Source organism: Seriola dumerili, unplaced genomic scaffold, assembly GCF_002260705.1.
Source record: "Seriola dumerili isolate Sdu_G_001 unplaced genomic scaffold, Sdu_1.0 BDQW01000044.1, whole genome shotgun sequence".
NCBI lineage: Eukaryota > Metazoa > Chordata > Actinopteri > Carangiformes > Carangidae > Seriola > Seriola dumerili.
In genome coordinates this window covers 6175595-6197748 of record NW_019174299.1, presented here as the reverse complement: position 1 = coordinate 6197748, position 22154 = coordinate 6175595, and the positions used below count along the sequence as shown (strand labels likewise).

Below are 22154 nucleotides of genomic sequence, written 5' to 3'. Positions count from 1 at the left end.
CACTTATATAAATTACTATTTGAAAGATGATGTTCCTTACTTCACTTTTTCTTTTTGACTGTCTGTCATGCTGGTGTCGTGAGGGCTAAACTTTACGTCTATTAATTAAAAATGCATGACATTAGCATTCATTTGAAGTTGTGTTTTTGGTTACTTCCTGTCACAGCCGGTGGTGTAGGAGCACGAGCAGGGAGGTGCAGTGAAGGACCTTTAATAGAGTACGTGATGAGGACCAGGCTCACGGACAGAGAGGTGGACAGGTGGGCAGGCGGGCAGACATGAACCGTCAGCAGGTAACTACAAAGAGGTATAGCAGGAACAGGATGAGCAGCACAAAGTGAAACACACAGAGAACTTAGCAAACAATGTGGGGAACTGACGTACAGCAAAAAAGGGCTTGGTCTAAATACCAGGAAGCAGATCAGGGGGAATGAGGAACAGGTGCGTAGGCAGGCGGGGACAGTCCGGTGATTAGAAATGGGAAAACAGGTGAGAAGGTGGGGCTGGAAACAGGAAAAAGGTTCAGGGACATCTGGTGGGCGGGTAGAGAATGACAGGAGGATAATAGACAAGGGTTGAGACAGAAATCATGACACCTCCTTAAACTCCTGAGAGAAATATCTGTATTTTTAGCTGTTGGCTGTTCCTCTGTGTTCACCTTCTGGCCTCTAGCACTGTGTGTGTGCTCTTTGGTGGCAGGTAGCGTACAGTTGGTTTTTACAGATGTTTCTTAAAATGCAAAACAGCTGCCTACTGTGGCTGAACATGACGCTATGAGATTGGTGAAGATGAACCAAAACAGTGAAGTTGTGGACTAGAAACCCCCCCCCCCCCCGAAAATACAATGAGCTATATTGCTCCAGAAAACCGCAGAGTCGGGTGATAACTCTCTTTAGGTGCATCATCACTACGAGCCATTCCTTTCTCCTTTCTGGTGAACCATTCTTAATGTAAAAATACTGATTATAGATGCTTTAAATACAATCAACTCTGACAGAACAAATCAGATTTTAAAACACCAATAAATATATAATGTCCATCAAACCAAAGCTGGGTCTGAAGGAGTTACGTCAAATTTCCTGCCACATAATATTTAAATCCCATGAAAATGCACAGGGTCATGCTTCAGGTCACAGTAGTCAAATTATTTCTGTTTTACATATATTTGAGGATGATTTCACTCAGATTCAAAGTCGTCCTCTCAGTGACTCTGTCCCACGGTGAGGACTTCAGTGGACTAGACATAGTAAACCGGGAACTGACAATTATAAGCTCTCACAACCTTTAATTATTTATGAATTGGCATATACTGTACCACACAGCATTAGGAACCCCCCCCCCCCTTGTCCACTTTCCCCTCATAAATATTCATAAGTACAGTTTTCTCTCGAGTATCCTCATCGCTAAATTGTGTGTGTGAATTTGTGGGTAATTGAGTTTCATACAGCACATTGTTGTCCTAGCGCTCTCACCTTCTTTTTTCGACAGCCGGGGTTATTAAAGCAAAATGTTGTCATGCACACTTGAGACTGGGATAAGTGCTTTGTTTTGTCAGTCCTCTTAAATCAAAGGAATAAATGTAAATGTCACCACCACGCAGAGTTTTACAATTATTTTCCACAGAAGCTCCCATGCCAAAAAGGTACACATCAATGCGGCGTGGTCTTAAAGTTCAGTTACTTCCGAACGTGTCGTCACAGATTGAACATGGGAGGCCTGTAGTAGGTGAGGGGCCTCTTCATGTTCGACCGCTTCCTGTTCTCCTTAGTTATGGGGATGAGGACCACGCCCACCACAAAAACCATCAGCCCGATGGACAGCAGGGCCGGTCCCAGGATGTTAGTGACCTTCCTGCAGTGGCCGGCAAAGTACAGGCCGCTGATGATGATGCCGCACGCCAGGAAGCTGCCCCCGGTGGACATCAGGTGGATGGGGAACCAGAAGACTTCACATTTGCTGCGGGAAGTCTCATTGGTCCAGAGGGACTCGCTGCGAGAGAGGCTGAACACGGTGCTCTCGGTGCGGCTGGGGGGTGTCAGCTGGTCCCTGGACTGGGAGAGTGTGCACTCTCCCAGGGGGATGTTCTCTGGGCTGCCTGGCATGGCCTCCTGGATGACTCTGTGGAAGAAATGTGGAATCAATCTGAGGATGTCATGCATCTCTGACGTCTCTGTTGTAACACAATTAAGTATGATTGGTGGATAATTTGAAATTCTAACTCTCCATAATTAAGATATTAAACAGTGATACTGTCTTTACATCACAAAAATAGAGATAACTTCTTATGAAGCCATTGTTGTTCAGCACTTAAATCACATGAAATAAAATTAATAATAATAATAACAATATAATAAAATTATTTTAAAATCTGGGAACTGGGAAGCAGTTCACACCAGGCAAACAGAAGTAAACAACTAGACAAACACCTACCTTCAAAATCTGGATCAGCTTCCTTTGCCTGTATTTTGAAAGAGTGAACAATAAGTTTAAATGTCTTAACCATCAGAAAACATCCAGAAATCTGAGGTGGAAGTCGACGAAAAAAAAGAATTCCGCCCACCGTCCGACCAGAGAAACCCGTAAAATGCAATGCTACTGATTCCCACTGAACAACCATCTACCCACCCTCCTCTGCTCTCTCCACCTCCTCAAGACGATCCTGTGACCACCATCCCCTTACCATCATCCACCATCGCAGGCAGTCAGTGCTGATGTTGCATCCAGGGCGAGGAGCTTGCCTTCTGGTCCCCAGAGGATATACATACACCACAAACCACTCAGAGTGATGTCTCCACTGGGCTGTAAAATGCTTTTGAAAAAAAAAAAAAACTTCTACAAACAGCTTGAAATGTCTAAAAATTTCCCAGGACTGGACAATGAGAGGAAAATCTGACTCACTCTTTCCACACAAAGAGGATCAGGGCAGGGCAGCAACTAGGAAATGGCTCTCTGTTATAGCCGGATTGATGCAGCAAGCAATCACCCATACAGAGACTTTCCAATACAGCCTGATATGTTGGCACAGTATTGATCCCAAAGTAGCCTGGAGCAATTATCTGCAAGTTGTAGTTTTGTTCGCTGAACATGAGATCGATGAAATCTGTGTAGCATAATTAGCCCAAGGAAAATCCAGGATATGATATAGAATCTTGGTCAGATTTAGGATTTTTTCGTCATCACCTGCCTCGGATGCACAGGGAGGATGGTGGGGTGAGGGGGGAGGCACAAGAGGGATGTTGCTGCAATATGACACTCCTGCTTCCATTGAACAGCCCTGATATTACATTTGTGTCTTTGTTGATTTTGTGTGCTCTTTTGGAAAGACACAAGTGTCAGTGTGAGGCCATTGATCTGAACATGAGCTCATTCTTTAACACAATTATGCCCCCCCCCCAGAGAACTCCAAAGCTTTGAAAATGGCTCCGCAGCACTGCTACTTGTACTTCGTAAACACCGAACCTTCAGCCTGATCTCGTTACTGATGTCATCTGTTTAAAATGCAACATTGTGACCGTCCTGCGGGCTCAACACTGATATCATGAAACCTGTCAACACTCGCAATGAGCCACACAGTCCAGCAGAGGGCAGTGCTGGCATGTGGCTGGGCGTGAAGGGGTGCGAAACAGCTGAAATCAGTTTAGCTGTATCATTAACTTTTAGTGAAATATTTCACACAAGGATTAGTTAATTAGTCGGTTAATTCAGTGTTTTTGTAATTACCTCAGGCTCCAGTTCATTCTGATGCTCCTTACGGATCAAAGTCTTTTATTTTGCAGCCACATGTGAGAAACTAATTATCCATCCCATGTAATGTGTTACAGTATCTTGCGATTATGATGTGCCTAATTCTCCTTAATGGTCCATTTAAGTGGGTTGTTGATCATAGTCATCTGAAGGTATTTGACACTGCTGAGTAAACCCGTTAAAAGATGAGGGGCATCTGCAGACCTCCATTTATTCACTGTGTGTTTGATCAAGTTAGATCAGGAAGAAGACTGAAAGGATGATAAACAAGTGTAAGCATTTGAGCAACATGCAGGATGTAGTTTTGGACCTTAAGTGTTGATCAATACTGGGATTTAAAGTAGGGCTGGAACCATGAATTGATTAGGACAGAAATGTAATGATCTACTTTCAGCTTCTCAATTCTTTGTGTTATATAATAAAGAATTGATTATTTTTGGGCTTTGCACTGCTTGTTGGACTAAATAACATAATATATAATAAAAATAATACAACATAACATGCCGGCAAAATGACATAATCTAGGGTTTCAAGAAGTTGTGACTGGCACTCTCTCTCCAAAAGATAAGCATAATAAGTTATAATAATCAGATCAGCAGATTATGAGGGGGACAAAACGTTTTTGAAGAGTAATGGTACTGATATTTTTGAAGCCTCTGTTGTTGATGTTTCATACTCTAAATGTGACTATATCTGACTCTCCACTGAAGGACAGAGTCATAAAATTCATTTAAATGGTCAGCCAGTTGTAAAACAGGGTAGATCAGCTCATTTAATCAGTGTATATCATATATTATCAGCTAAGAAATGGTCAGGAAAAATTCGAAAACACATTAGGCCTTAATGACAATCATTTATTTCCAGATCACAGGGATGAAATAAAAAAAAAAAAAAAAAAAAAGATTTGCAATGCCAATTAGTGTGTTGCAGGTTTCCCAGACTTTATAGATCACAGGTGGATTATGGGACCTGTCAGTGTCCTAAAGTTAAAAGTTGAGCCAGTATATTGGTAAAGCGACGTACAGGTATCAGTCTAATCCTGTTTGATAATACAAACACAGAGGGTTGCCGGGGATTAGAGCTAATAAGCCTCATCTTGAGTCAGCACGCTGACTTTGTTGGTTTGGCAGGGGTTTTAGGACGAGGATTCAAATGAACTGTGGACTTTGAGGTGCAGCGTGCACCCTCCGGTTAAAGCCACCAGAACTAAGATGCTCTAACAACTCCAACCCTTGCGTTTTTAGTTTTTTTTTTCCAAGGCTGTGGATTAAACAGAATACTTTTTTTGCCAAATGACACCTCGCACAGAGCCTCGTTAACTCCTGAGCAAATATCAATAAAACCTGTGCAGCAACTTATCTGCAGATATTCGCTCGTATGCAGACGAGTCACATTTCTGGTAATACGCTTCTGATTTATTAACGCATGCGGCCTCTTTTTTCTGTGCAGGTGACCTTGGAAAGCTAATTAATCTGCTTTGCATATTTACAGCTTTTTGTTGAGTAATCCCAGGGGGGAGGGCATGCAAACAACTGTAGCATAAAGGTTCTTTCACTCATGGAAACACAGAGAGATCTGTGATACTCATAGTTCTCCTTTAGCCATCAAACTTCCCAGCCACTGACTTTCAACCTTCCAATACCCACTTTTCTTAGCAGTGTGTTTTAGTGTTTAGTGTTTTTTTTTTTAGTGTGTTTTAGCCTGATTTGATGATCACTAAATAAGAGGCATTATGTTCCTTTCAGGGAGAGTTGCCTAAACCTCAGAGCAAACGAACACAGGCATTTGGACGAGCTGGGGCTCATCTGTGCCAAGAGGTGTTCACTACCACTTCACCAGGAGGTCTCAGTCCAAACACTTACAGAAAAATAAGGGCTTGACTAGACTGACAGTATAACACCGTTTAAAAAAATCCCATAAAGAGACAATTTTGTTAATTTCAGTGAGATTTGGCAAAAAAAAAAAAAAACTCAACACAACAGAAAGTTGAGTCTGGCTCAGATCCTTTGGTGCACTGCTGCACATCATCCATCAGTGCATAGCATGGGCCAACATATTTTGAACCTGCCCCTTCCAGAGTGCCAATAACCTCAGGTGTAAATTCCCATCAAGCATTTTATTTTCCCCTTTGTGGTGCCTCAAACTTTCACCCCTCCTTGTTAGGTGTAAAGTTGAAATAAGGCCTTAGTTTCAAACCTGATAGCTTTACAGAACTCAGAGCTAACGCTGAAGCTAACTTGCGGGTGATGTTGACTTGCTGCTTAAGCTCACAGAGAAGATTTGGCCTCTAAAATTAATCAGAAAAGCAAAATCTGATGAATTCGGATTCTCCAGCAGGATATTTTAACAAGCTCTCTTGGTATTTGTAATGACTCAAAGTGACTTAAAAAGTGGGTCAAACATGTATAATACATTATCAACATTAGTTAAATGGTAAATTGCCCTGTTAGTAGTGCTTTGTCTCTCCGGGCTGGTTCGGAGAAAACAATCCTAACAAAGAGCAGTGGGAATAGAGGAGATCCTGGTCTCATATCAGGTTACAGAGCACAGTAGGCAGATTAGACAGGTTATAACTGCAGCAGACAGACACCGTTGGGGACTAATAATGAAGAACTGCCGCAAGTGTTTTGGCATCTGTATTCAAAAGCAAAATTAGACAATGAACATTCACATTTTCTTTTTTTTTTTATCCAGGATTAACAGTATGACTGAAGTGTTTCTTTGTAGGAAGCTTGATGAGAATGAGATATGATTCTCTACAAATATTAGCACACTGTTTAATAGATAATAAGCAAACTCCATAGCATTAAATGGTGTGAGAGAGGGAGATGATAAGGCATCATTCGTTTTCTCCATTCACCAAGTTTTATTGCTCAGTTTAAATGCGACTAAAAAGAACCACTATTATGGCCTTTGTACAATAAACAGATTTAAAATGAAATAATGCTGAATTATAATGTGCCTATCATGAAGTATAAGAAACAGGAAGCGTTATCTGAATCATTGCTCTACTAGGATGCAAGATTTTCCTTCTCCAAATCAATGAAATATGTGTTAAGGTGGATTTTTCCCATCCACTACCTGTGTCCAGGGAGGAAAGTGAAGGCATGCTTTCACTCCATGCATTTCTCTGCTTCATGATCACAGCATCCATATGTATTAATTTATAGATCTTCTAGTCGTCTAGTTGATTCAGTGGAGTGGAATAAAAACAGAGCACATAATACATGCTTTCAGCAGTTAGAGGAGAGGTACCTGTGGTCCGCTGATGATGCCGGCCCCTGATGGTCCTTGGGCCTTCGTGACGTCAATGCCCCTGCTCTGTTCCTCCCCTGCTGTGGCATGTCAAAGATGGGGGAAAGGCAGCCAGTGCTAATAGATGCTGTGGGAACAGAGAAGATGTGCAGGGTATAAACAGATCAATAGCTCAGCCACATCTCATTTCTGACAGATTTGTTTTCCCAGTCTGATAATTGGGCAGAGAACAAAGTGTGCCACACTCCTGTTGATCTGATGCTTCACGGTCTCCAGGTTCACCAGGCTCTCTGCTGGCTCTTTTTTTTCCAAGGTGAGGATGTTGGAAGGTTCTGATGGTGGACACAGAGGTAAGATTTTTGCTACATGTTGCCCTGACTATTATTGGACACAGTAGGACACAGGTAAAAGGTTTTCCTTTTTCTCCACACCAGCCTTTGGGAATCTTTTAATAAAGATGCTCAGCCATCAAAGAGGAGTAAATTTAAAGTTCCTCTCCAGACATGTTGTAAACTATGTAAAAATCCTCTGCTATGGTTAATATTTTATTTAACATGGTTTTCCCACATAAAAAGTGAAAAAAGGAAAACTGGGTCTGAAGCTTATCTACTCTTACTTCCGGATTGAGAAATCTGGATCAGGCCTTGAGCCCCGCCCACCACCTGCTGGCTCCAGGTGGACAGGTGAAAGAGCAGAGAGCATCAAGATGGTTAGAGGAGGAAACATCAGAGAGACTCAGCCACATGTTTGAGCCTCAGTCAGACCCAGACTCAGATGAGGAGTCTGTTTTGTGTTTTTTTTTTCGACTAGCAGACAGAATGGTTAGCACAGTTAGCGTCTTTTAACAAACGCAAACGCTGGGTGTAGCCTGGCTGTCTGAATCTGTTTTTTTTTTTGTTTTTTTTTTTGCGACTGTCATTGGTACACTGCAGTTCAAAGTGGAAATACACAGTCATGGTGCTGACTGTTTATTTCGCTCATGATATGACTTGTATTATATATTTAGAAAAACACCATATGGACATGTTAACAAGGTATAACACTTGATTTTCATCGGAGGAGGTCTTTAAGCTGAAGGAGTGTCCAGTTCAATGCCTCTGCGGTGCAACAATGGCTGGTGCACTTTTAACACAACTCTTAACAAAAGTGCATCAAAATGTTCTTCCATATCTAACCCACTTCATTGTAAAATTCTAGCTGGATGCAGCGAGACATGAAACATTATGCAAACCATGAAGAAGAAGCTTCAAAGAATGTGTCTGAATTCAGCCAACATGTTTGAGGAGTAAGAGGCATCTCAAACAGCCTCTTTAAAAGAAAGAAAGTGGAGTGCCTGACCTGGAGGTGTCAGCTCACTTCCAGGACTGTCACTGGCAGTCTGCATGAACACAATGCTTTAGGTGAGAAATCTGGCAGAATTAACAGGACATCGTCTTTGATGACGGAGCCTGTCTCTGCATATTACTGCAACTCTCTCACAGACTGGCCGGCAGAACACACTCAAAGGGCGATTTTCACACTTGAAATGAATAATTTTATGATTTTCCTAAAACATTATCCAATAATAATGAGTCTGTGATGGTGAGTCATGTATTTTGTCCCATTTTGAATTAGAAAAAGGCTCTAAAGAGAGAGAGGACCATCAGCCCTTTGGACAAAAACACAGCAGAGAAAACCCTTTTTTTCAAGACCCACGTTGTTAAAGATGCTGAATGGGAACCAAGCACATTTTTTTAGTTTTTTTAGTTTTTTGTTTGATGTCGGCCAGATTGATTTCAACATATTTGGCCGTCTGTGCAAAACAGAGCACTGAATGATGAAACAATTTCTAAAAATAACAGCGTCTACATTTCACTCCAGCCTTACATACTATACTCCATGCAGGTTTCATCAAAGGACATCAGAGGAGTTTTATGTATGGAAGATAAGCACTTACAAGTAGGTGCGGAGCATTAAAGTCTTATTATGTACGCTTACAGCCTTGGCCAGAAATACACAGGAGACTGTGTATGATGCACTTAAGGTGAAGAACCTTTTAATATAGTGCTTTATGGAAGCATTTCTGTGGTCCTTCTGTTAATGTATACAGTCTGAACAGCGTTAAAGATGGTACTAGTATGGTGTAAAAATTGTGCTGTTGCTCTCTAAGTGAGCTTAAAGCATGTATACTGCTAGCTATATAAGAATAACACTTGATGAACAGGTCTTAATATTATCTGCATCAAGTTATGTAGACTCATTTCAGCTCAACTCATTTCAGAAGGAAAAGACGACTCGTAAAGAGCAGAAATGTACCTTTTGGAGTAATAAGCTTGTTGCTGGAATGGAACAATGTGCAGGTGCATTATGATATAATTTCTTACAAGTCTGTTTTTCCATGCTATCTCTATAAAAAGTGCACTCAGTTACTAAAATATACCAATAAATATTCATAGTTACGAGAAAACACTTTTAATTTACCCCTGTTTGAAATGGGCTATGGGCTAAAAAAAAAAAAGTCAGATAAACCCACTGAACTCTACCTGCCAAGCACCGAATGACAAATTGACAAACACAACAACTATAGGTGATAAACACAGTGGAGCATTTAGCAGATAAACAGACAGATAGCTGTTTTCTCAGGGACTAGTGGAGACCAAAAACAGAGCGAAAAGAGATTGGATATTGGAAACATCACTCAAAATGGATGATGATGTTGTTCTGCCACATCAACTCAAAACGTGACCATACGATCCGTCAGTGTGGTGTTCACATCCTGTTTCTCTCTGCTGCTCCCAAATCAGTTATACCAAGTTTAACTGAGACTGTATTCTGTTTGTTTATTATCTGTTATTGATGTGGCATTGATGTAAAATAGCAGTCAACCCTGTAAATAAAGAGATAAAAGACTAAACGGGTATAACTCTATTCACTAGAGGTCTTCTTATGTCTCTGTTGTGGTACGGCTGTGAAAACATGTAATTTCTCCTCTATACATCTCTCTGGATGTGATATGGTTTAGAAGTGTAAAACTAGATACAAGTGAATTTTTGAAGCTATAACCTGATGACTGATCAACACAAGGGAGACAAAGGAAAAAAAGCACCACCCACATCAAGTCAAATGCCCTCAGGAGAAAAATCAAGGACACTGATGTCACACGGTCTGGACAGTAATTGATTAAAAAGGTGACCTCTGTTTGAATGAAGATTTTCCAGTATTTAAAGAGGGAATTGGACGCTATCTGGCTGTGAATATCATCACAGAAATTCAGGTATTTTGCACAAGATTTAGTGAATAAATTCCCAGACAAACACAAAGACAGTGAGAGGAAAAGAAGGGAGCAAAAATCGGAGAAACTTTGAGGGTGACTGAGCACTGTTTGATGCCTCAAAAACAGTGCAGCGTGCCATCTCTTTACTTCTCTATGATCCTCTTAGAGGCAATAAAACACAAATGATGTCAGGTCTGAAACGGGGTGGAGAGCTCTTGGTTGAGGTTACAAAACAAGTGAAGCAATATACAGCAAGTTATGACTCTGCTTCACAAGATAGACTCTGACATCTAATTTCATATATCAAGAGGGCCTGGCTTCCCGAACCATGGGAAATAAGAGCAATCTAGCTGGGGTCAAAGGGATAACGGCGCTGCAGCTGGATGGCTATGTCCCAATATATATGATTGAGATTCCACAATCAGTACTCCATAATGCTTAGGTTTCCACAGGCTGTAAAGCTGCCTAGTGTTCGGTAGAGTCTGTCTTTGCTGAGGCGCAGAGATCACAGGTCAAGGCTCAGACATTTCTCACCTCTGATGGAGAAACCCTCTGGTGGATATATTATCACAGTTGTAGCTGGAGTTCCTTTTGAAATGCTAATACCACTTGGAGCAGAAGGGACCAATCAATGATATTGATCTACATGCCCATCAGCAGTAAGGACAAGATACTGCGGTCATATGTATAAGTATTTTACATCCCCCCCCCCCTCGCAGATCTCCATATTTTACATGTACGCTGATCAAACTCAGACGCTAATGTTCAGTGACACTTTGATGGCCAAGGCTCCACAGATGTTCAGAGACTTCAGACCTAATAAAGATAAATGGGAGCCTTTTGTTGCATGCTGAAAAGTCAGTACAGTGGTCCTGCTGAGTTACCTGGAGAAACTCCCTGTGGAGCTCTGAGGCCTGGCAGGCTTTAGATTACTCTGAGGGAACAGTGAGGAACAGACTCTCACAACAAGCGGCAATTAGCAAGTTTTCTTCAACTCTACTCTGATTCTGCAATTTCAGCTTAAAGGAGCTATTTGTACGTTTTGCTATTGCTACATAGCCAACGTTAGCTGTTTACTTTCCAGTCTAGAAGAAACGTTTAGAGTTCAGCATCAAACTCCATTCCTTTACTTGCCAAGAGCTGGAAAGAAAAGCCAATGTTAAAAGAGACTCTTGTCTTTTTTCTACTGAAGTTAGCATAGTTAGTTAACCAGCTCGCCCCGGCCCATCTGGTCACTTTCTGATAGCGACTCATTGTAGCCTCCAATCTGCCCTGAAGACATAGCGCTGCTCAGAGGGCGTATTATAACCTCTTGTCATGTAGATGCAGTGATGGCCAAAGCTCTTGTCAAGTGACTATCATTACCACCTGCTCCAAGCATGAAACTTACATATAGCCCCTTTAAAGTGCCACATCTCACAAGATTTAGAAAAGAATTGAGGAAACTTATGGGCACCTCGAAAAAGGTCAAAAGAACAATATAATGCCTCAAGTAAAGGACAAAACATAAAGTGAAACACGTGAAACAGCATTTTACAAGTGATCAAACATGGGTACACATCATATGATGATAATTTCACATTTGAAATATCTGAATACAGAATGCGTAAAGACCTGTGTTAACCACTTTGTTGACAAAAGGGGTTGTCTTTATTGCAGACTGATTAACATCTGTTCACATAACAACAGCAAAGTTCTACATTTATTATGATGTTACTGTTTTCTGTTGTTAAAGGTTCATTTCATAGCATTAACATTTGTAAAGACGGGTGAAATAAGGTTATATTTTCAGTTATGATCAGTTCAGAAACTCAGACATGCACATTGATGCCAAGCATGCCTGTAATTTTTTTCCCCTTTAAACACAAACTAACATAAAGGCCGTAAGCCTGGACACAGCTGTAAAGCTGCAGTGTGTAAACAGGTTCTGTAACTTAATATAAAGCCTGTTTTTGGTTTAAAAGATTCCTGCTTTAGAGCCTGTCACCAAAAATACAACAGCGTTTGTTATTCACTGGGGTGTGTTTATTTCCCCTAAACGTCCTGGGTGAAAGACAAAGTTGCTGTTTACCACTGAGGCTTTTCTAGGGAAACGTTCATCTCACGTGTCTGCGATCACATTATCCTTAATTTCAAACCGTGACGTAAAAATCACCATTAGCCGGTGCGACCATGAACTGCGACCACAGGGACCGGCTCTCACAAACAATCAGCGTGATGGGCTGTTTGGGCCTCTTGTGCCTCTATGAGGAGATTTCATTAATCTCTGGCTCAGTGTGGAGATGGCACAGTGTTAGATGAAGTTAGACCGCCCGTTCAACTCGCTCCGTCTATGTGTCATTCTGAGCTAAATATGAATAGCTCCGATGCAGTTTTGCTGATTTGGTTGTTATTTTTGTTTTGCTTGTTATTCAGAGTAATATTTGGACAAAGCGAAGAGAAATTCATGAGTCACTTTGTGCCCATGATCATAATCACAAGCACTGCTCTCTCCGATTTTAACCTTTTCTTTACTGGCAAGCTTCACTATGACCATCACATTCACTGTAACCTATCAATCCTCTACTGTTTTCACAATGAGCTGAATATCAGTGTTCGATTATAATAATATTTTTCATGGATTCGTAAAGAGATCAATTGATGAAATGCATGAAATCAATATTGTTAATCTTTGGCCTTAAAAAGTTAGTTTAACAAGAAATTCTTAACTTAAGTTTCACTTACATTATTTCTCCTGGAAGTTTCAGTTTAAGAAGAACTTTTTTTTTATTTAATAAACTTTTCAGGAGAAATATTTAATAAATTTTTTTGTCATATGTCAAGGCTAGTTTGATCGTATATCTATTTATTCTCAACCTATTGTTTCAGTACATAAGAAAAGAAAATTTGAAAATGAATAATTTGTTGTAGATTATATTTTATATATACAGTAATTATATAAAAACTACATTAATCAGTATAATGAGTAAACTGTGAAAGATGTATAAGTAATTCTTATATATATATATTCTTATATGTAAGCCTACAGAATGTCCTGCTTCTTTTCATGGAAAAGTTTAGCCTTGTGGTTTTGTGCTGTTTTGTGAGCAATGGTTTTCTGTGCAGTTCCACGTGGAGCCATTTCATTACCTTGTTCAAGCAATTAGCCTAAATTTGAAATCACAGGTGTATTCACTTTTGTTGCACTGAGGGTGCATTTTGGGGCCCCTATTTTTAATGTAATCTAACTTGTTTTTAATTATACATAAGAGCAAACACCTCACACTTCAACTTCAAAATAATAGTTATTGGTAGATTTTCATGTTCACCATTTTTAATCTCATTAATCCACATAGGGTGGCGAAGTTTACAGCAGCAGGACAGTGTGTGTGTGTGTGTGTGTGTGTAACACATATCAGGCTTTGGATATAGAGACTGTGGCTATGGAAGAGATAGAGTTGAAGACTGACATCACTGTCACATTGCTTTGTTACCATTTTATCAATGAGCTCCTCCATCAGATGTTTGGATGATGTTATTTATTGATGAACTCTGTGTCTGGTGATAGAAGTCTCACTTCCTCTCTGCTGTTTGAGCTTTAAAAGATTTCATTCAGGTATAAAGATTTCATTCAGCACTTCTTGGACAAACAAGCAGAGGAACACTTACTCCCTCAGATTGTGTCGATAAAATTGACCCCCCCCCCCCTTCATTTTCATCTCTCTGTCGAGACAGCATTGATGTTTTGTTTTTTTCTTTACTTGCTTCATTTCAAAAGAGGAACAGAAATATAATTACAGCATCTCCTCAGTGTCTGTAGATTCAAAACTGTGCACCTAATTGTATCTGTCACCTCCTCTCAGCGTGCTGGTGTTTTCTACTTGACTCAAACATTGTCAGTATCAACACGTTCTTGGCAGCTTTACTTTCTTACACTCATAGCTCATTATAAAGTGCCGTTTGCTGAAAGACTAACATTTTGAATTATTCATGAGTGTACTCTTTTTCTCCCAAAACTGTTTTTGTTTGCTTCAAACTGTCATGCCGCATTTTAATTATTCCTCAGCCTCTCCAGGCTTACGGAGGAAACACATAGAGGTTTGACCTTAACAGGAAAATCTTGTTGCCATTTCAGATCAAAACAGTTACGATTTTCTTTCCTTTTTTCTCGAGGACATTGCTTGCTGCAGTTTTGCAGGACATTTGAAAGGCCAGATAAAGTGAAATCACAAAAACAGACTGCTTATTTTCTCACTATTTCTTTTTTTTGTCTGCAGTACACAGCAGTTAAGGTCAACAGCCTTTTATCAGGCTCAGTGAGAGCCGGTCTAGAGAGGCACACGTTTAAGAATTTTTTGATGTTATTCCTTTCGCCTGCGTACGCTCAAATCAATATATGTGACTCTGAACAATTCTTCCAAAGCCACAAACCAGACAGCGAAGACTCAAACTTGTGATATCATCAGGTTTTTCGAGCTGGCCCGTAGACAGTAAATTAGAAAAAATAGTGAGTTGAGTGGTGGGGCTTCCAGGGTTATTTTCTGGTGATTTACAGTAAAAGTACATCTGACAGGACAAGTAAAGGATGAGGCAGATGGAAGTAAAAAACTGAAAAATAAAAACAAAACAGAAAATGCTCAAAGTCATTAACATTGAGTTTATGTAGCCGAAGACTTGAGGTAAAAGTGGAAAAAATAATCTATATTGTTATTTTATGTGATCTTATCAATACAGTAACAGTGACATTATTTCAATACTTTCTGATGAGTACACTAAAGGTCTGTTTGATGAAGGATTCACAGAGATTTCACCCACATCTCACAGTCTTCCTCAGCACGTCGGTACATTAGTTAGCATGGAAATAGCCAAGCTGTTAAGTTCATCAAACGCTGTTCTGCACATAGCAGTGTCTCCTGAATTCGAACTCCTACCGTGACAGAGACTGTTAAAATACATAACTAACTTTAAGCACAAAAACAACAGTGAAGTTTAGGGAAGGATCATGGTTTCAGGTTGAAAGTCCTATATTGTATAACGTGAGATTTCCATGACTTCTTTGATTATAAAGCAGGTCGAGGTTCTATATTAATATTGTGAAAGAATCAAAGCCTCAGTCCACAGAGAAATGCACACAGCCTGTATTCAGAAACTGAGCCTTAAAACAAGCTGTCAGGACTTCTGGAACTTTGTGATGTCACAACAAAGCAGTCACAACCCTCAGCCATGCCCCAAGCCACGCCCACCTGGACCCAACATCCAACGTTGCAGGATTTGGTTTTGTCTGAGTGTTTAGCTGAAATATGCTCTATTTTTATTAGATCACTTACAAAACAGTCAGCCAATCAGAAGAGAGGCTCAGAACCTCCTCTCTTCTGATTGTCTCACCAGCCTGTTGTTACTAGAGCTCCAGAGAGAAGCCTGAGAGAGGAGATGTAAAACTACATTGAGATGGTTTTTGGTTCTTAAAACCACAAAAATATCTTCTTATGGATCGACACTTCAAATAAAACACAGGAAAAGTGTAAAATAAGGGACCTTTAAAATGGGCACTTTGTCATGGTTACACTAATAAAATGTAAAAATAGGTTGCAAGAAGTTGCTTGATAAAACGACCTATGGGGTTGTTTTTATGGGATGGAAGTCTTGGCTCAACATATACATGCATTATATTTCTGTTATTGTGTCCACCTCCGAAACGTCCAGTTATCACAATTAAATTGAGATCCACATGAACTGAAAACTATAATTAACATCCTTCCTTCCTTGAAGAAACTTGAAGTGCTGCAATAAATGAACATAAAACTTTTTTCTTTTTCAACATTGTGTGCTCAAGCGATTTTCTATGGATTAAAAATGGAATCTTTACACTCCTAAAACGGACTCGCATCTCCATCTTGCTTCTTTTTTTTAGCATGCACATAAATACACAGCAGCTATTTGATAACAAGTGTGTACACACTTTTTCTAGGCTTTACGTATTGCTTGTGCAGTGCTTGGGGGGAAGTTAGCACCCTGATTTGGCAAATCACAGGAGGGAAGCCATGTTAATTGGGGTACCGGTTAGCCTGGGTTCCGCATCCCAGCAATCGAATGTAGCACATTTCATTTAGAAATTCATGGATTCTGGTTGAGCCTCTCTCTGAAGTGATTTAACACAGTCTTTGAATTTTTCATGGCCTGTGACCCCGATTTTAGGTCCCAAAATTCAGATGACCCCCCCCCAATATTCTGTTTTCAATAACATATCTGAGTCATCTTTGCATATTAAGCTTCCCCATACGGCTTTCAACCCCAAAGATAAGAATGCTCTAATTTAACACTTGTATGGGAGCAAACAGTGTCTAAAAGGCACTTGAGCCTAAACAGTAATGTTACAAACAAAATATTTTTTTTGTTCATTCGTTTCATTTAAACCTGATCCCGTTGCATGAGTCATCACAAAAACCCACATGAATCAGCAGCTCTAATCGAAACAAACTTAATAATCAAAAGTCATCATTATCTAATTTTAGCTTTAAGGTTGGTTGTTTTATTGCCTTTATCTGTAATTTGCTGTAATAAGATCCACACTATCAAATTTATGCAAGAACTTTATTAAAGGATAAAGAATAAACGCTTTTGAATAAAGTGAACAATTTAAAGTGACAAAGAAACACTTGCTTGTAGCACAAAAACAATTGCTGTGTATATCTGTGTGTGTGTGTGTGTGTGTGTGTGTGTGTGTGGACTGTATTCCTAAATGTGCATTTGTCACATAAGGGTTCAATCACTGTCACAGTTGTGACAAATGTCGATGGCTGCCCCTGGGGTGCAGGGTTTGTGGGCCCAGAACTGACAATGTACACACTTGACCCACACTTCTTTTAGGCCTTCTTATGCAAAGTGTTCCATGTACACAATGCAGAAATTCTCATCATCAGAGGTGTCCGAATCCTCCTGGTCATTCGGCTTGGCCCTTCACCTTTTTTCTTCACCGTTTGCTTTGTTTTCTTCTTTTGCCCCTTTCCAAACAGCAGGTTTATTCTCTTTATTACACTTTTTCCAGTCTTTTTCACTCCTCTTTAAGTGCCTATTTCACAGGTCTATCAGTCAGGATTCCTGATTGTCTCTTCTTTCTCTTCCCACTGGGAGTCTTCCTTGGTCCTGCTTTGGGAAATGGACAGAGAGCAGATGGACTGAAACCAAGGGTGTAGGTTTGGTCTCAGTTTTGGTAGTGACACAACAACGGTGCCAACCCTCCAAAACAAAGGGGACTTTTTAATGCCGTCAACCAAATGGTTTATTAACATATAATATCTGAATTTACATTCAGAAATATATTTATATTTAAATAAAACAATGCAGTATAGGATATTAGCATGTGTTATAATAACTTACAATTTAACGTTAGAATAGGTGGACTTTAGCTATGGTAAAAGTAAGTTATATAATTTAGCCTACAATTAATCCATAATAGTGTATATTTAATCACACTATCATTTTAAATCCTCACCTCAAACCCTGAAGATGCACCTGTTTTCTCATCAGCCTCCTCTACTTCTCTGGTCTGCTGCTGTTGCAGCATACAAAATAATTCCTCAAAAATGACAATAGTTGAATCAACAACTGTCAAAAACAATTTTAATAAAAACTGAACATTATAATCTTCATGAAGGAGGATTTACTGCAAGGCTGTTGTATTAGACTACATCAGTTTTAGCTGGATGTTTCTAATAAATTGCCAACTGAGTATATATTAGTAATTATCAGTTGTATGCACAGGCTGCAAAGTGCCTGACTGGAATTAAGTGGTTGATTTCAGTACTGTTGTCATCTGTGAACGTATTCATCTGGCAGCCAAAAGATGCTCTTTAATTTAATAGTTTTATGATATATCATATTATCACCATATGTTTACCCCCCCCCCGCCTTAAATAAAATGTAAAGCAGTAACACCTTTACTGCATTAGACATTATAACTGACTTACTTTGTGCTTTTATCTTAGAACATTTTTACACAGTAATTTTACTTCTACTGCAGTAAAATGTCTTTTCAGTAACAGTAGTTAGTGACTGTTCACGTGCTGACCTGCTGCAGTCAGTGTAGTGTCTCATCTCCAGTCTCTGGACTTTCTGTTACTGGTGGTTTATTGCTGCTCTGTATGAACACAGTTAATGTTGTTGTTTTCTTCATCATAGTGTCTAACTACCTGCTGTATATTTAAACTTACACTAGTTTAGCTCCAGCCCTCACAGCTCTCTGCTCCTTTTAGCAACTTTCACTATTTCAGCAGTTGTTTACAAGCTATTTGGATGCTAGTTAGCTAGCTTAGATATTTAGATAGCTTACCAGTTAGCGCTAGCTTCTCTCTGTCTCTTGCTCGGTGTGTCTTGGATCAACAGATGAACTAGTTCATCAGTGTGGTGTTGTTGTAACTTCAGTGTAGAGGATTGTGATGTTCATTACAATTTCAGTGATGTCTGCAGTCTTATCTTCGTCACACAGCTGTGCTCGTTAGTGCAGCTGCAGTTTGTCCATGCCTGTCTGTGTACACAGCAGCCTTCAGCGTGATAGGCTATTACTCGTGACGTTTAACCAATCAGATGGTGCAGTGGGTGGGACATTGCTCCAGACCACAGAATGGAAACTACAGATCAGAGACAGGTGGCCGCATCAGAGCCAAAATAGCACATTGTAAAATTGATTTATTCTATGGGTTATCTGTAAAAAAAAAACAAAAACAAACAAAAACGATATTGTGCCCATGCCTAGAGCTGGGCCCACATGGGAATGTTCTAATATGACTTCACTCCAAACATAGTGCAAACAAGTTCACTCAAATATTGGTAGGGAGATGTCCATACCGTCCATATGCAAACCTATGCACTTGACTGACACCCTGTGTAGCAGCTTAGTTGAGTTGAGTCATCATAAGGGGATGGTCGTGACATTTTCAATAACCTGTTACAACTATCCCCACCCCAAGCACACATTACATAGCTAAAGGTTCTAGCGTGTGGGCTTGACGTGGGAATTAATGCAAAGCATTGAATTAAACTAGAGAAACTGCTACTTCAGGTTATGTAAGTCAATACAGTGAACTCTAGGCAAAAAATAATCTTGATAAAAAACTTTACTTCTACTACCTGAAAATATTTTTTTGGTCATAAAATCCACAAGGTTGCTTACAGAGACATGCCACTTCTCCTGTGTGCTCAAAAAGAAAATCGGGGTGTATGATATTGATGACATCACTGCAGCTCTTTTCTGATTGGTCAAACTTACAGTGTTACAACTAACCCAGTGCTACAGCACTCCCCGGTCTCCCTACCCTTGTATTTATTAGATTTGCAAATGCAGTAATTTGCTGTAACATTGAGCCAACACTTTGCTGGATACTTTAATTTGCTGTACCATGGCAGTGGTCTCATTGGAACGAATGAGGAGGCTGCATCTTTGGACACAGTGTTTGTGTTGGATCTGAATGTGGCATTGATCTCACGCCGTTGCTACAGTCAGGCAGGTCCATCATATAAAGTGAGACATTAGGGCACAGCTGTGATTTATTTGAATCCAGGATAAACAGTTTGTTTCACCATTACATCTCACGCAATATTCCAGTTTCATAATCCGACACGTGTACCCGTCAAGTATCAATAACAGTTAGGTCCTCTCTGCTCCTTGCTCCAAACTAAAGTAGGCTGTGCCAGATCACACTGCTCAGACGCAAGGTGCAGCTTTTCCTTTAGGCTTAGGGAAATAAATCAGAGCTCTGTAGGTTTCTCTCCTGTAGAAATCAAGGTCATACAGTGTCTTTTAAATCTAGGACAGTTCGCCTCATGAGACAAGCTGTTCATCTACCTCACATTACCAGGGTGGCACTCCATGGAAGTTTACACAACCTCAAGTTGTCACTGCACACTTAGTTTGTACATGTTCTTTACTTTAACTGAACAACTTCCCTCTAAAGCGAGTTACATTTTATAAAATACTAATGTAAATTCAGATGTATCTGCACTTTCAGGAGCCAGTGATCCACTGAAAGATCCCGGGCCTCATGTTGGGCCCTCTGCAGGATCGCTGCTGTTGATTGATGAGTTTGTGATGTGAAGTCTTGCACAGCCAATCTGCGGGAGGCCTCTCAGAGCTGTTTACTGTGGAGAAATTTATGGACCATGGTGAGTATTTTCTTTGCTTTTGTGTGCTTACTTTGTGCCCCTCCAGAAAAGTCCTCTGAGACACTTCAGCCTAGTTGCCCAGATTAAACATCTCCGCCTTGGAAGCGATCGGTTTGAGGTGGCGTGCAACTTTTAGTGAAGCAGAAAAGTGAGTTTCCCCCTGCTGCAAATTAATGTAAAAAAATCTTTAAGGCAACTTTACATGTTGCCATGCAAACAAGTGTTAATTTCTACAGTCTCACACCCAGCTCTTGAAAAACAGGAAATAGTGTCTGAAATATCCCTGACACACTTCGACAAATAAGCAGAGGTGAACACATGTGCGAGCACACACACAAGCGTCTCTGTAAACAAGTGCTGCTCTCTGTTGGTGGCTCCCTCTGTCAGATAATTCTCAGCAGGATACAGTCAGATCAGCAGCATCTTGTTGATGGCTTGCGAACATCCTCGTTTCATCATGTTCAAACAGTAGGAAGCCTCACCCCCCCCCCCCCCCCCCTTACACAGGAGGAAACAGGAGGCCCCACATCAGGTTCCTGTGTTGCCACCAGAAACAAGACTTAGACCATTACATGTAACATTCACATAATGCAAAAACGCACCCGTCAATCACTTTTACAGTGTTTTGGATCACTAAACTGACCAGTGTAGGTCAGTGCAGAGCAAAGCAGCTGCAGGAATGTGTTTAGTGCTGCACTGTCAGTGTTGTGTTGCTTTGTGAAAATAAAGTTTTCTTTTATCTGATTACCCTGAGGTTTCATGACGTCCCTCAGAATATATACATATATATTTATGTTTTTATCCATTTTGCCGCATATGTTTTGGAGGAAACGTATGGCTGTGTCGATTATGTGTTTTCCATTCTATGAACTGTTATATCCTTGAATCACAAAGAAGCCATACACAGGTAGTCGGGATGAATGATGAATGTGCAAAGCTCTGACAGCGGGTGCAGGTGATTGCATCCTACATGCTGTGTGACTTTGGGTTTAGACTGCAAAAACACTTTTGTTAAGGTTAAGAAAAGGAAACACATTTGGTTATATTTAAAAACTATATATTTTCTAAGGCAGGGGACAGGACATTCTCCTGCTGGTTGTGACTTTCTATATATTTACAATTTTCAGCAATTTTCAGCTGCAAAAACACAACAACTGTGGAATGTTATAAAACAAAATCATACTTTAGTTGTTATGTATGTGACTTTGCAGTTAAGTTTATTCAAATGTTTCCTTGTTATGGTCATCATTACTGTTCTTTCTAACTGTATTTAATATTGACTTAAATGAATTTCTGAGATTAATTTGATGACAAAAAAAATATTACCCCATTCAACAAAATTATATATATTTTTTTGCTCTTGCTTACATTGCGTTAAAACAAGGGGACTGTGCTGATGACAAAGTGATAGCAGTTAATTAAAATAAAATGTTTGTGATGTGTCAAGGACTTTTATTGTTCTAGCTGTATCCACCTCTTTTTCACTAAGATTAAAGTTTAATAGTTTCAGTTGATATTCAACATGTTGACAGTCTTGTGCTGGTTGAAGCTGAGAGGTTGAAGCTGAGAGGCAGCTTCAACCTTTACCAACATAGAGTTCATGTTTTGACAGCAAATAAACAGTGAGCAGTTTGATAAACACCCCAGCTCTTTCATTTTGTCACATGGTGTGAAAGGTGTTCTCTCAGATTATTTTATATACAGTATATATATATATATATAATCTTCTGGCATTTGATCAAATGGACACACACACATGAACTGA

General features: G+C 39.9%; 1 protein-coding gene across 1 annotated transcript; it reads right to left on the bottom strand.

The window, feature by feature from the left end:
• Positions 1–1694: 1694 nt before the first annotated feature.
• On the bottom strand, positions 1695–2102 carry LOC111217772 (phosphoinositide-interacting protein-like). The gene has a single exon (XM_022739766.1). The coding sequence runs from the start codon at positions 2100–2102 to the stop codon at positions 1695–1697; it is 408 nt and encodes a 135-aa protein (XP_022595487.1).
• Positions 2103–22154: the final 20052 nt, after the last annotated feature.